General features: G+C 38.8%; 1 protein-coding gene across 1 annotated transcript in view; it reads left to right on the forward strand.

The window, feature by feature from the left end:
- Window positions 1-2,817: 2,817 nt before the first annotated feature.
- Window positions 2,818-16,460, forward strand: part of C4BPA (complement component 4 binding protein alpha) — a 40,763-nt gene continuing 27,120 nt past the window's right edge. Inside the window, exons 1-4 of the mRNA XM_023186889.2 lie at window positions 2,818-3,013; window positions 11,370-11,535; window positions 12,456-12,644; window positions 13,749-13,848. Coding sequence (XP_023042657.1) covers window positions 11,394-11,535; window positions 12,456-12,644; window positions 13,749-13,848 — 431 coding nt within the window. The 5' untranslated portion in view covers window positions 2,818-3,013; window positions 11,370-11,393. The remainder of the gene's footprint in view (window positions 3,014-11,369; window positions 11,536-12,455; window positions 12,645-13,748; window positions 13,849-16,460) is intronic.

The following is a 16,460-nucleotide window of genomic DNA, read 5'->3' on the forward strand; positions in this document are numbered from 1 at the left end:
AACTCCTGACCTCAGGTGATCTGCCAGCCTCAGCCTCCCAAAGTGCAGGGATTACAAGCGTAAGCCACCACACCTGGCCAATAATAAGAGTTTTAACCAAGTAAATTCATTCCTAGGATTAATCTAACTGGAGCAAAATGATTTGAAATTGAAGTTACTTCTTATTTATATATATTGTCTATCTAGGAGGACCTTACAAGCATTTGAAATGTCTACTCTTAGGAAAATTTTGAATAAATTTGGTACTTCAAATGTAATGCAGACTTATATGGTGATAAATATGAGGAAGTAGAAAATCTTAAAAATATAACCTTAAGTAAAAATAGAATATTTAATAAGGGCTTGTGATTGCATTTATGTAAAACCTTTATTCTTCTTAAGATTTTTAATGTTGTAAAATGAATTTCTAATAATAATTTTAGAAGGCACTGCACAGAGGCAGAAAAATTGGGATATGTTTAGGAACTTGCACATAGCCTGGACTGGCCTAGATGAAGCATGGAAATTGGTGAGAGAGAAGGTGGCTGGAAAGGTAAGTCAAAGTCAGTTTATGGAGGGTTTTGAATGACATGCCAGAGAATGTACACTTGCTTTTGGTAGGCAGAGAATATACACTTGTTTTTTGGCAGTCAGACCATGGAGACATGGAAGCCTTTCAAACAAGGAAGTAATAAGGACAGAACATAAAGAAAGATTTCTCTCACAATGCTGGTTGTATTATTGGTTGATGAGGGAAAAGAACTAAGAGAAACCAATGAAAGGACTCCTACAATAGTCCATACCGGAGGCACTATCAACCCAAACTGGTTTAGTGGCAGCAGAAATGAAAAAGAAGCAGCAGACACGAGAGGTATTGCAAAACTCATATCAAAACAACCTGCCAACTAATCAAACATTGAAGGGTGAGGGCGAGGAGGAGTTCAAAAGTGAATCTGAAATTTTATTCCTGAGAACCAGAGGTCAGAAAAAGTTGGGGTCAGAAAGTGAAGCTTGTTTGCAGGAAACGAGAAATTCCTCTTTGGATGTGCTGAGGGTGAAGTGCTTGTAAGATGTCCAGTGGGCAATAAAAAAACCCAAGAAAGTAAGTCTTGAGTTTGGGAGAGTAATCAGAAATAACGTAGTGCTGGCTAGTCTTCTTACTGGTAATAGTTAAAGCTGTGACATAAAGCAAGATCATTAAAATTGCGAAGATAATTTTTTTTTAAAGAAGAGCCTGAGATATATCTATATTTAGGAATGAGAAGGAGGAAGAGGAGGTAACAATAACTAAGAAAGAGAAATCGGTTAAGTTAAAGGAATCAGGAAAATTTAGTGTCATGGAAGCCAAAGGAGAAGAGTTTCAGAAAGGAAATGATCAGCAGTGACAAAGGCTGCAGACAGATCATAAGAAATGAATTAAAGGTATTTTGGACTTGGACCTAAGGTCATGCCTCAGAGAGACATGTCAGTAGAAGAGTGGGTAGAAGCCAGATGGGAAAGCAACAGGCGGAGTGATGAATGAGAAAGAACAGGCAGGTAGAATAAACCATAGCTTTGAGAAGTTCAGCATCACACTAAAGAAGAAAGGTGGAATTTACAGTATTGGCAAAATTGAAGGGACATTTCAGGATGAGAGGTGCATTGAAGATGAGGCAAGAAGAGAAGAAACACCTCTCCTCTGAATGAGGATTGAATAGGAGGGAAAATTTGACACTGATAAAGCTAAGGTAGAATGACTTTTAGTAAAGTAGGAGGTAAGAGCATCTGCTGAGAGGGAATGTGACAATTTGGTGATCTAGAAAGAAAAATCTGCAAGAGTCACTGTGGAAAGTAAACAAAAGGACTTCAATACATTGGGAAATGGTACTTTAAAGAAATAGCAGCTTTAAAGGTGGTATTTCTTCCAATTTAGTGCTCAAGACTGTGCAATCTGGAATCCTCTACGTTCATTCTTGTCAAATCAGTGTCTCACCTTGGTGACCTAGTGCATGGTTTCTTTACATCTAATATCCTTACCACTTTTATCTAATGATTTCTACCTTTTACTCAAATGTCACATCTTCTGTAAAAACTTCCTTAACTCAACCTGTTGTAGTTTAGCTCCTTTTCTGAAACTCTTCTTGGTCTTTTATATTTATTACAGAAAAAGTGAAGTTCTCAGAAAGAATAGCCTTTTAATAGCAGACTTCTGAGCACACAAATCTTAACCTTGAGGATTAGTAGCTTAATTGGACAATGTCAGTGCTTGTGGTCTTTTTAGATCTATGTGAGAAGAAACACGGCTGGTCCTTCATTGTGTTCTTCTGAGCACACTGGATAGATCAATTTCTGGAGACCCTCTGGTGCCTGACATGTAGCAGTAGTTAACATTTGCTGAACTCTGAATATGTTCTAGATAACTCAGCACATAGTGGAAACCCAATACATGTTTGATAAATACCCCACCTTTTGTAATTCCTTGGGGTGGGATAGAGACAAGCTCTGGGCAAGAATGTCAGTTCTTAAACTCCAGGAAAACCTACTGGACCTAGTGTCATGGAAAGTGGATCATTTTTGCGGAGCCTGTCTGAACCTCACAGTATCTAAGGTTTCCAGGCTAGCTGGACTGTAACTTGCATAACCCTTGGGTGTTTATGAAAAGAAAAAAGAATTCTGGCTTCAATTACCTTTCCACTTAGGGGAAATGGTTGGCACAGGAGAAAATAAATGATTGCAACATGTTACGGAGAATGAGGACTAGCAAAGAGGAAGGAGCTTAGGTAAACAGTGCTGCTTTATTTCTGCTGTTAATCATTCATTGGGCCTATCAAAAGTTTCTGCCCATCTATTTCCATCCAGCCATCCCTGACCAGCCAACTGCATGGTTGACATTCAGGGACTTTTTGGTGGAGCAATTACGAATCAACTTCAGGGTATTATGATAAACTCTGATCTGGGCAGGAACCAGGACTACATAGATCAAATCAGTTTTCTTCTTTGAGAAACTATCCAAGATATCATCATAGAGTCTTCTGCGCTTCCTCAACTACCAAAGGTCGGTGGACTACTAAACCCTTGGGGTAGCTTGGAGGAAAGGCTGGTGGTTTGCCCCTTTAAGGAGTGCAGGATTAGAAGGATAAAACAGAGACAAAAGCTTGGAGGTGTTTTCAGCAGAAATCTTTTCAGGATCACTGTATTAGGGGGATGTATGACTTGAAAAGTACTTTAACCCCATCTGAGCCTCAAGTTTTAAAAATTATAAATGGAGGAATAATATTGCATTCTAATAAAATAAGCTAAAGAAGAAGAGGTGTAAGGTATTGCTCTTGTTACTGTATCTAAAAGACAGGTGTGTTGGTTGGTTGGTTGATCTTTCACCATCTTCCCATATCAGAGAGTTGAGGCAAGGGGTCAACCAGACTTTTCAAAGGGTTCACAGGAAGCCTGCTTCTTGTAGTCTACATTCTGAAAACTTGGGTCATTTCTTTTTTTCTGAGATTTGATTAACCACTCCAAATCTCCTCCACCATTGACAACAAAGATGTTTAGATTTGGTAATAAGGAGGACACTGGCCAGCCTCCAGTTGGTCTCTGAAGCTAGCAGGCTTAGTCGTCCTCACCTTCTTTACTTTCTTAATTTGACGATGCTGATAACCCTTCCTTCTTGAAATTCTCTTCTTCCTTGGTTGACCAGGATATAGTACCATTCTGGTCCTCATTTTAATTCTTCAACCACTTGTCTCTTTGCTGATTCCTATTCTATCTCTAAATATGGTAACACCAAGAGAATAAAAAGTAGACTACAGAAGAGGCAGAAGCATTAAAGAAAGTTGGCATTAAGCTTAGAGATACATTTGAATGTAGTATGAGCAGAGAATAAAGGAGATGATAGAAATATAAAGAGATTTGGCCGGGCACAGTGGCTCACGCCTGTAATCCCAGCACTTCGGGAGGCCGAGGCTGGTGGATCGCCTGAGGTTGGGAGTTCGAGACCAGCCTGACCAACATGGAGAAACCCTATCTCTACCAAAAATACAAAATTACCCAGGCATGGTGGCATATGTCTGTAATCCCAGTTACTTGGGAGGCTGAGGCAGGAGGATCATTTGAACCTGGGAGGTGGAGGTTGGGGTGAGCCAAAATCATGCCATTGCATTCCAGCTTGGGCAACAAGAGTGAAACTCCATCTCAAAAACAAAACAAAACAAAAAACAAAAAACAACCCCCTCCTCCCAAAAAAAGCAAAACAAAAAAAAAGAGATTCTGAGAAGGGTGGAAAAGTGTGGAAGCAAATTTTTTCTGGAGTTTGAAAATGATATAATTGAGAGCCTAGGTGTAAGGAAGAAGACACTCAGCCCGAGACTGGAGAAAAATATTATCCTTTCACAAGGTATCTGCACTTTAAAAGGGGGAAGTTAGACAAAATAAATATCTTAACTTAAAAAGTAACTTCTCATGGAGGGAGAAATTTGAGGACTAAAGGCTGTTTCAGTGTCTCTCAAATTGTACTGCATTGCTAAGTGCTAATAGTATTTTTCACAAGGGACCCGGCATGCTGACTAAAGTTCTTGAGTTGGTTCCATTTCAGCAGGAATTTAAAAGATGATGTCCTTGAAATATGAAAGCGTTTGCTAGAGTAGTCTCAGCTTTTCTGTGAGCAGTTACAGAATTGCAGAATTTGTTCATCTAGGTTTAATGTCATCATTTCAGAGATGGAGGTAACTGATATCCAAGAAGCTGATACAGCTTCTTCAAGATCACAGACTTAGTATGTGGTATTGCTGGAACTCCAACTTGGGTCTTCTCAGCTCGTGAGTTCTAGCCTCCATTCCCATACTCTGTGGCCAGCTGGTTTCTGCTGAGGGACCATCAGGAGTAGTTATGGTGAACTGCAAATGCTGTAGTTGGAGAAGAGTTAGGATGCAACCTGATGGTTTGTTAGGGAAGTCTAGTCACTGTATTATCTCTCTTCAAAACTGACAAAGCATTTCACACACATTATTTCATTTGGTCCTCAGTGAGACAGTCATTCTCACTCTAAAGATAAAATTAAATTGAATTTCATTCCTTTTAGATTTATTGTTATTTATTCTGTCTTATTCCTTCCTCCATGTAAATTTTAAGCTAGTTAAATTCTGGTGCTCAAATTAGGTCTTTCTAAAGGCAGTGAAAGAAATCTCTGCAAAATAAGGAGGAACTCTTTTCTCTTCCTCTGCAGCTGCAAAAAAGCAATGATAATCTGTGTGACAAAACTGACCTTGCAAATGTTTTTTCTAACAAAGGAGTCACAGGATTATATAAATCGATTACAATACCACGTTAGAGATGGAAAGTTGAATAAGTACCTTCCTTGTCTTCAAGGAATTCACAGTGTATTTCGGGAGGCAAAGCAAATAGACAGTTACGATACAAAGCAATGTTTCAATTAAGGTGTTAGCCAAGTACTGGAAGAACAGAAAACACTGGCATCTCACGATGAAGTCAGGCAATGCTTCACCAAGGAAGTGACATTTGATCAGAATAGTGAATAAAATAATAGTGAATAAAGGAGAAGTTGGAGGTAAGAGCATTAATGCATGTGAGCCATTAACTGTAAATGCTTGCAGGTGTTTTTCAAAAAAATCCTGGCTGTGTGTGGTGGCTCATGCCTATAATTCCAGCGCTTTGGGGGGCCGAGGTGGGAGGTTCACTTGAGGCCAGGAGTTCAAGACCAGCTTGGGCAACACAGTGAGACCCCTGTCTTTAGAAAAAATTTAAAAATTAGCTGGGTGTGGTGGCATGCTCCTGTGGTCCCAGCTACTGGGGAGACTGAGGTGGGAGCATCATTCGAGCCCAGGAGGTTGAGGCTGCAGTGAGCTGTGATTGCACCACTTCACTCCAGGCTAGGTGACACAGAGCGAGACTCTGTCTCAAAAAAAAAAAAAAAAAAAAAAAAATCCAGAATGTCTTTGGGGAAGGGTAAGTGTCTCCTTGAGACTGAAGCATGATGTTCTAAGTGAGAAATGATGGGAAAATTGGGGCAGATATGGGAACCTATGCAAACTGGGAACCATGAAAGTTTTTAAGCAGAGTAACAACATGTAAATTGCTTTTTAGGGATATAATGGCATCAACATGGAAGCTGGCTTATAAATGTTTGAAGGCTTTTACAGTGGTCTAGAGTGAGGGGAAGGGAATTATAGGAACCTAAACCTGGACTATGGAAGTGGAGTGTAGGAGAGAGTGGCAGATTCTGGTGCTGCTGCTATGACCAACTTGACAGGACTTGACGACTCTGAATAGTGCAAGGAGGTGAGACAGAGGAGGCAATAATGAGTTGGATTTCTAGTCTGGGAGGCTGGGTGGAGATTGTCACCTTCACTGAGACAGAAAGCGCAGATATTAAGTAGTGTTGGAGGAACATAGTGAATTTAGTTTGAAATATGTTAAATTCAAGGTGCCTGGGAGATACAAATGGAGTGATTGAAAATACTGATTTGAACCTCGGAAATTTTAACTTAATTTTTTTTTTTTTTTTTTTTTGCTTAAATGAGAAATCTAACAGTCAAAAGTTTTAGTTTACTTTCAAGGTTGCAGGTAAAGAGGAAAGTGTAATAATTATTTCCGGATTTGGCAAGGAAAACTCACAAGCACTTTTAACTTCCAGTAAACAGAAGAAATGTTCATAAAAATATTATTCCAGAAAAAAAAATTCACTAAGATAACCAGTCAGAATTACACTTTTCTAAGGTTAAAAGTTACCATCATGTGGCAGAGCAACCATCTCTAAAATCCAGGAATGACTTCTTTATTAGAAAAAACATTTGCAAGGTCAGTTTTGTCATGTAGATTATCATCTGTCTTTTCACAGCTGCAGAGGAAAAGAGTCCCCCTCATTTTATAGAGATGTATTTCATTGCCTTTAGAAAGATGTAATTTGAGCACCAGAATTGAACTAGTTAGCAACCAGAGTAAAGAAGACAAGCCTGAATAGCTTAAAACTTACACTGAGGAAGGAATAAGACAGAATAAAATAATTATAAACAATTGAATTTATGGAGCATGGAAGTTTTTGCATGAACCAGAGACAATTAGGCCCAGAGGTCTGTGGGTGATCTATCTATCTATTTATTTATTTATTTATTTTTGAGATGGAGTCTCTCTGTCGCCCAGGCTGGAGTGCAGTGGTGTGATTTCAGCTCACTGTAACCTCCGCCTCCCGGGTTCAAGCGATTAACCTGCCTCAGCCTCCTGAGTAGCTGGGATTACATACAGGTGTGCACCACCACACCCAGCTAATTTTGTATTTTTAGTAGGGACGGGGTTTCACCATGTTGGTCAGGCTGGTCTCGAAGTCCTGACCTCGTGATCTGCCCGCCTCAGCCTCCCAAAGTGCTGGGATTACAGGCGTGAGCCACCGTGCCTGCCCTGTGGGTGATTCATGCATGGTGATTAAAGTCATGGACGTGGATGACTTCCTTCCAGGAAGACAGCTGAGGGCAAGGGAAGACAAAGCCCCAGGACAGCCCCAGGGGTGCCAGCATCCCTCTGCTCTGCATGACACATTGGATCTCATTGTACCAAAAGCCACAGTGGAGACCAGACCCAGGGCTTCTAGCCAGAAGTTCAGTGGATGTTTCTCTGCACTGGGGGTATAATTAAAGTCCCTGGTGATGCAACCATTTATTGCAATTTTAAATCATTATGATGACAGTATTTTAACGCCTAGGAGTTTGGCTTATGACAGAGTGACATTCCAATGCCAATTCTATGAAACTCTTCCCTATCATTTCTTTTGAATGTTTACTATGTGCCATCCACACGCCATGCCAAACCCCTCTCAGAAATTCTGAGATGCAATGACAGTTATCCTTTTTATTTTGTAATAAAGGAAACTGAGGCTTAGAGGAGCTGAGTGTTTTATCCGTGGGACTCGGTTCCCATGTGGTAGAACCAGGAGGCCAACTCATATGTTCTGGGTGTGGCTCCAGAGCCCATGCCCAAGGTCTTGGCCACACTGTCCTCCTCTGTCCCCAGCTCTGTGGCCATGGCCTAGATGTGAGGCTGAAGCAAAGGGAGTGAAATAACTTCCTCATCACAGTGTAGGGTCTGCATTTTTCTGTGTCTCCTGTCATAACCTGTGGAAGGAGGAGAACCGGTTTTTGCTTACTCCTTCCCTCCTTCACTGTCCTCCCTTGACTAGCTGATGATATGATGACTTCGGTTTAAGAATGGAAGAGCCTAGAGTAAAATTGCTTGGGCCAGTTCTCATTGTTCACATTAAAATACAGGTGTTTGCCTTGCTTTAAAATCAGGTAAAATCAGTCCTTAACAAAGCATACACCGTAAGGGGAGACGCGGATGTGGCACAGTACTTTTCTTTGGAACATATTTTATCCCTAGAGCCTTTGGATTTAAATTAAATGCACATTTTTTGATCTCTTTAACTTCATGAGGCACAGGCTAGGTGCTATTGTGGGACAGAAATAAATGGGAGCATACTCTGTAATTTCAAGGATCTTGTGGTTTAGTGGTGAAGGCAGACTTCAAATGTGAGTTACATACCAAATCTGAATCAGGGTTATAAATACAAAATTGCACTTGGTATGTGGAGGCTTGCTTGGATAGGAGGGAATGCTGGAGAAGGGACTGGCAGAATGAGTGGGAATTAAAGAGGTAAAAGAGAGAGGGTAGATAATGTGGACAGGAATGGGAGGTAGGAAAGTGCTGGGAATGGTAAGGAATTCTGGTTGTCCAGGACAGCTGGAGCCTAGGGGGTCAGGCCACAATACTGAAAAGTTAGTCATCAAAGCCAATTGAGTGAATGCCAGTTCCTGAAGGCTCAGTTCATAGAAATAAATTTGTTGAATTTATCAAAGTATCAATTTACCTAACATCGTTTTAAGAAATATTCATTTTGGAGGCCAGGCACGGTGGCTTATGCCTGTAATTCCAGCACTTTGGGAGGCTGAGGCAGGAAAATTGCTTGAAGCCAGGAGTTTGAGACAAGCCTGGGCAACATAGTAAGATCACATCTCCATTATAATTTTAGAAATGAAAAAGAAAAAATATTCATTTTGAATATTCAATGAGTATAAATATATTCTTTTTGACTGTAGCTAATGAACATATATATTTAGCAGCATTTAAGATATTTTTGTTCAACTTCTTGAAGCTAATGATTTAATCTTATGGTTGTATTTTTATATAGTCATGAATATTTTTCTGAACATATTCAACACATGTATTTTTCCTGTGAATGTAATGACAACTGCAACAATTCCTATGGGAAATTTCCACTTTATACTCTTATCCTTTTGATTTTTCATAGTCAAATTCTGTTTTGCCAACCCACTGGTATTTTTAATCTCTTTCTTCAATTTCACTGAAATTCAATAAACACAACAAATCTACTCATTGTCAAAAATTGAAGAAACTTTTTCCCATAGTTTTCATAGTTCATAACACATCTTATTGGGTGGGAGAAATTTGTCACATTTTACACATTTCACACATTTCACAGATGATGAGTGAGGTGGTTTTCATGATATGCAGCCTGCCTGGCTCTCAGCTGTCTCCAGCTTCACAAGATTGTGAGGGCAGAGAGTAGCGTAGAGTTAGGAAGGAGGAAAATGGGAAAAGAGAGGGGGAAACTGGGTAGAAAGGGGAAGCATGAAGGCCCAGAATGTTGGTCCTGGCTCCTCCCAACCTCTTTAGACCACCTGGATTCATTCAGTACAAAGTCTGTGAACACATTTCCAGTAAGTGATGACAGCTGGTAAATTGCTCATTAGGTGAATTTATGTACTGGCAGAGTTGCCCTGGTGGGGGTGTATAGAGCTCATGGGACAGGACGTGTGTGAATGGGGTCCCACAGCTGACAATGGGCGGAGGGAGGGTTTCATCAGAACTGAGTTTTAGAAAGATAAGAGGCTTATGTAAGTCTTTACTCAAGGAAGAAATTATACCCCACAAAGTATGAAGGGCATTATCAACTTCCCTTCTCTCACACAGTTTCTCTCCAAGATGTTTCAGTCCTACATTATGTAAGCTGTCCCATATTACTGAGATCAGCTTTATGTTGAGGGACTGAACATTACCTTAGATGTACATTACATAACATGACAGTCCTACATTATGTGGGACTGAAATATCTTGGGGAGAAATACTGAAGGGACTCCCTTTATCTAAATGTATATGGGCTTTGTATGAATTATGGATGCATGAAAGTGGCCAGCCATCTGGATCTAACAGAGCTGTCAAAGTAAAAGATGAAATTCACTGTTTTATAGGAGTGAATTTGGTTAACTTCATATATTCCTTTGAAGACAAGCACTATTTCTTTTTTTAATTTCTTTCTATTTTTATAGATTTATGGTATAGAAATTTCTCAAGAAACTAAAAATAGAACTCCCCTTTGATCCAGCATTCCCACTATTAAGTATCTATTCAAAGGAAAGGGACTTTTTCTAATGCAAACTTAGGATATATTGTGTTCTCCAAAGGGAAAGGGAAGTGGCGGTGAAGAATAAACAAAATAGTCCTTACTAATTTTGCTTTAAACACATCTTTATATAGTCTGATTTAAAAATAAAAGTGCATTTGCCACGTATATTTTTCATATATATATGTGTGTGTGTGTGTGTGTATGATCATTTTTCAAAACTGCAGATTGCTTGATGGTTTATTGCCTTTGTCAATAGTTCTCACAAGGAACTCCCAATACTTCTATATGGCGACTCAACTCTTTCTATCCCATCATTTTCCTGTCTGTTTGTTTTGTTTTGTTTTGTTTTGTTTTATGTTTGTACCTTTCCTCTAACTCCACTGCCATTTCTTTGTTCAGATCATCTGGCCAGTTGCAAGTCTTTTCACTCAACCTCCCTGTTTCTTTCCTCTAATCCCTTCAATCTATCTTGTGCACATCTGCCATAATGATCTTAAAGCGTAATAATTGTGTCATTTCTCAGCTTAAAAACAAACACTCACATAAAAAACAAGCACTTTTATTCCCCAAGGAGTAAAGTCTATGAATTTCCTAAACTTGACCTTTACGTCCCATTCAGACACATCTGTAAACTGTCCCTTCCCCATCTCAGACTCTTAGCCAAATTGGAGTATTATCTATTGCTCCCTCAACATGCCCTGCATCCATTCTTCAATGTCTTCAGTATACCTAGTGCAGACACAGTCTCCTCTGCAAAGCCCACTCCCTCCCTCCACTTGGAATCAATCTCTCTTCTGAACACAGAGCTTCTGCAGAGGCCAATCCTTACTGTCTTGTGCTGCAACATTTGTGCTCAGGGGTTTGTGTTTTGTTTCCACTCCAGGCTGTCATTTCCTTGAAGACATGGATCCCATAACATTTATTCTAGTGCTTTATGACAAGTGAGAATTCAATGACTATTTATTAAATTGAGTTCTTTCAGCAGAAAAAATCAGTGAAGCAGAAGGCCATGCGCCCCTCAAGAACTCCATCTGGGGCTCTTCATAGAAAAGGGAAAATGGCAGCCTGGCCCTTCTGCAGGCTGTGGAAAGTCTCTGATCCAATTCTCTTCCAAATGACCTTGGTCGCTGCTCTGTTGCCTGCTATTCTTGGTGAGTAGTGGGAAACAAGCCCAGATCGGCAACAAATAATCAAGATCATCTGTACATTCACTTTTAAGGCTAAAAAAAATGATGACTGAGCTTCTAGCAGAGACCCAGCTTCATCAACAAGTGGTTTATTTGACAGGCTAGAACTTAGGGAAATTTGCTTTACACATAAAGGAAATAGTGTTCTAGACATTTTCCCCTAGATTTTTATTTCTCCAGGAAAGAATTTCTCTCCCAACCATAACTTGAACAGATCTATATTATCTATCACTATGACTAAACAATTTTCACTGCCTGTGGGCTTATTCAGGGGGTGCTTAAAAAGTAAATCAGCCTGGTATTTAATTCTTGCAAAAAAAGCAAAGTTAAGATTTTTATGCTTCAAGGGCTCCTTGCTTCTTCCTCCATAGCATTCAAAATCAAACAGGTGTTTAAAAAAACACAAATTAAAAATGTTATTTTTACCCATTTCCCAGCCACCCTGTTTCTCTTCCCTGAGGCAACCAATATTATGTAATGTTATTTTTAATACAATAATATGTTTCTGTTGAGGCAACTTGCAGGGACTTCTGACTTTGCACAGATGCATTTGAGTCAGCAGATATGGGGAATCTAGTAGGTTGGTGAAGTTCATGTCTTTCTTCTTTTTCAGATAAATTATCCCATGTGTAGTAGAGAAGGGGTAAAAATTCTGCCTTTTATCATTATTGTTTATTGTTATCATTGTCATTATCTTTTGTGAACAAATATATATTACTGATCACTCACTAGGTGTATTGAACAGAGAGTATAATGGGAGTTACGATTTTTCTTGACTAGAGGTGAAAAGAATGATCCCTGCTCTAAACATCATGCCACAGAAACAATAAGACCTTGTGTCCCAAGGTATAATTTTTGGTGCTCCTTGTCATTTTGGTGTCCAGGCAATTGTGATCCTCCACCCACTTTATCGTTTGCTGCCCCAGTGAATATTACTACGTTGACTGAGACACACTTCGAAACTGGAACTACTCTGAAATACACCTGCCGCCCTGGCTATGCCAGATCCCATTCCGATCAGATGCTCACCTGTAATTCTGATGGCCAATGGACGTATACTACCTTCTGTGTCCGTGAGTATCAACATTTATTTTTTTCATTTGTGCTTTTCCTATCTTTGGAAACTAAATTTTCTGAATCTTTAGTCACCAAGAAGACAGTTTGTCAATTACTGATTTCAATGTACATACTTGTGGCATTTTTTGAAAAACAAAGCAAAACAGAAAAATTGGGGGTAGTTAGTTGCATTGAAAAATAACTCTATTCTTTTTTTTTGAGATGGAGTCTAGCTCTGTCTCCCAGGCTGGAGTGCAGTGGTGGAATCTTGGCTCCCTGCAACCTCTGCCTCCTGGTATCAAGTGACTCTCCTGCCTCAGCCTCCTGAGTAGCTGGGATTATAGGCATGCGCCACCACACCTGGTTAATTTTTGTGTTTTTAGTAGATACAGGGTTTCACCATATTGGCTAGGCTGGTCTCAAACTCCTGACCTCTAGTCCTCTACCCACCTCGGCCTCCCAAAGTGCTGGGATTACAGGTGTGAGCCACTGGGCCTGGTCAGAGTCTATTCTTTATGAAGTAATCCACCAAGCACTTCTTTCAAGAAATGAACCACAAATTTCATTATGATACATTGAAAATCAGATTCACTTTTTAAAAAATTATAAAAAGGTAGGTGGCTAGAAAGTGGCAATGCAGTTTTCAAAAGAACCTCACTCAAAATATTTGCTGTGTTTTGAAGAAAAGTTATGATTCACTGTCAGTTGGGAATGCATTCTGTAGTGTTTTCCAATAGTAGGGGTATACAATCGATGCTTTCTCTTTTTTGTTCGTTTTGTGACATGCATTTTGGAGTGGCCTAGGTTCTAAGTACGTGCCATAGACATAGAATGAAGGAAAGCTGTCCCGTCCCTGGTCAGCTTATTAAGTCCTGGACTACGTGTTCTACTGCTGCAATGATTTAACTGGGCATTTTTCTCTATTGGTAAAATGTACCAGAAAAAAACAAGATCAAATTTTGCATTAATTCTGAGGTGAGTCAGGGTTAGAAATAAATTTGAATTTAAATCTCTCCGTGTTTCTGGAAGCAGAAGTGAACCTTGGTTAATTTCTTTTCTTTTCTTATGCCGTATCTGTGAGTACTTGGAAGTACTAATCATCATTTAAATTTTTCTCCCAGACAAACGATGCAGGCACCCAGGAGACTTACCTAATGGGCAAGTGGAGATTAAGACAGATTTGCTTTTTGGATCAGAAATAGAATTTAGCTGTTCAGAAGGGTGAGTGTGAGGTAATCTATGAACAATTCTTTTACCTTTATTTAAAAAGTAGCTGAAGTGTTCATATATTTCAAAATTTAAAATGATGTAAAAAGATAGACATTGAGAATTCTCACTTCCATCCTATCTCCATACACCCCATTCCTTCCTGTCCTCAAGCAAAGATCTATTTTTATTGGTTCCTATGTATCTTTCTAGTGTTTCCTTATACAAATACAAACTAAGAAGTTAGCATATATTCTTATTTTCCCCCCTTTCCTCTAATGAACCTAGTTTTAAATCTTGCTTCATTGTTTACTTATCAATGTATACTGGAGATATTTCCATGGTTTTGCGTAGAGAGTTTCCTTATTAATTTCCTTTTACAATCGCATAGAATGTTGTTGTGTAGTTGTGTCACGGCTTCACCATCCCTTTGATGGATCCATGGATACTTCCAATCTTTTGCTATTCTGAACAATGCTCTGATGTATTCTCTTGTATGTATGTCATATGTAGTTACATCTAAAGGGTAGCTTCCTAGAGGAGGCCTCTCTGGCTCAAAGAGTATGTATATTTGAAAATTTAAAAGATATTGTCCGACTGCTTTCCCTAAGGGTTTCATGGTTTTGCAGAGTATGCAAATGTCTGTCTCTCCATCAACTCTCCAACTGTGTTGTCAAACTTTTGAAAACTTGTCAAATTTTTGAATTTTTCCCAATGTAAGAGGTGAAAATTAAATCTCACTATAGTTTCAATGTACATTTCTCTTTTTGTCAGGGAGGTTGAGTATATTTTTATATGTCCAAGGGATGTTTGTATTTATTTGTGCACTAGTTAGCATGTCTGATGCCTGTTTTTTTTTTCCTTAACTTGTTGAACTTTTTATTCTTAAGTTTTAGGATATATACATTTATACATACACATGAGTCTGTGCATAGCAGGATTTAGGCCTTAATTCTAATATACACTGTAACTTTTCCCACTGTGTGTATGTGTGTGTGTGTGTGTGTGTGTGTGTGTGTGTATGTATATGTATAATGTTTTTGACTTGACTATTGGTATTTTTTCCCCTTAAGGAGAAATTATTTGTATCTATGTTGTTAAATTAATCAATTTCCCTTTTAGAAATGGCTTTTAGATTTTATGTCTTAAGGCCTTCCCCCAATATAAGGTTTAAAAATAATTGCCTATATTTCCTCTACTTTTATATTTTCATATATTTTAATGTTCAAAGCTTTAATTTATTTGGAGTTAATATACAGTATGCAGTATGAGGTACAGGTTTTAGAACATATTTTTTCATATTGCTTTCCTGTTGCCCCAACACCACTTATTTAAAAGTTCGCCTTTACTGATTTGGGATGCTCTTTGATACTATATAAAATTCATATACTTATCTAGGTCTATTTCTGGACTTTCTATTCAATGCCATTATTTTTTCTGTACATTTATGTACAAGTTTCAGAGTCATTTAATAATTGAGGCTTTATAATATGTTTTAATAGCCAATATGGGTAGTGCTATCTTATTACTCTTCTTTTTTGAAGTTTTCCCGACAGTACGTATTTTTCTATAAGAATTTTAAAGTTAGACATATTTTAAAATCAGTGTTAGATTAGTTTTAAAATTAATTTTAGGTGAAGCACAGTGGCTCACACCTGTAATCCAAGCACTTTGGAAGATCAAGGTGGGAAGATCTCTTGAGTCCAGGAGTTCGAGACCAGCCTGGGCAACCTACGGAGACCTTGTCTCTATAAGAAATTTAAAAACTTAGCTGAGTGTGGTGGCACGCACTTCTAGTCCCAGCTGTGCAAGAGGCTGAGGTGGGAGGATCACTTGAGCCTGGGAGGTCAAGGCTGCAGAGAGCCATGATAGCGCCACCGCATTACAGCCTGGGTGACAGGGCAAGACCTCATCTCGAACAATAAATTAATAAAATTAACTTTAGGAGAATAGATATTTTATAATGTTGACTCTCTCTAGATAAGAAAATGTTACCGTAAAGAAGGCAAAACGTTTCCTCTACCCTCTTAGGGTCTCCACCAGGTCTGATAATTAAGTTGACATGAAACAGATTAACAGGAGAAAAGCACACAGGTTTTAATGTAATAAGTACATGGGAATCTTCACAGGAAAATGAAGACCCAAAAAGTGGTCTTTGTACAAAGTTTCTTTATACGGATATCTCTTGGCCTTGACTCCCTGCCTCTGGTGATAAGAGTGTTCTTTTCCTTCAGGTATAGGGAAGGTATCTTTCCTGTGAGAGTTTCATCTCCTGCCTACAGCAAGAAAAGGGGAGATCAGAGTGCCTTCCTGCATCTTGTTGTGTTTCAAGTGCTTTCAACTCAAAAAACAATCTTTATGCTAAAGTGGTCTGTTTTGGCATATTCTGCTACCCTTTGCTATTCCTCCCTCTGTTCATCTTAGTCTTTTTTTTTCTTGTTTCTTCATGTGTATTTCAGCTTTCCTCACAGAGATTTTGCATTTCTTGAAGAGTTTAAACCTCTAGCAAAAACCAAACAAAAAATGTTTTTGGTATTTTAAATGGATTATTTATCCATTTTATATTGTAACTAGTCTATCTATCTATCTATCTATCTATCTATCTATCTATCTATCTATCTATCTAT

This window comes from Piliocolobus tephrosceles, chromosome 1 (genome assembly GCF_002776525.5).
Source record: "Piliocolobus tephrosceles isolate RC106 chromosome 1, ASM277652v3, whole genome shotgun sequence".
Classification (NCBI taxonomy): domain Eukaryota; kingdom Metazoa; phylum Chordata; class Mammalia; order Primates; family Cercopithecidae; genus Piliocolobus; species Piliocolobus tephrosceles.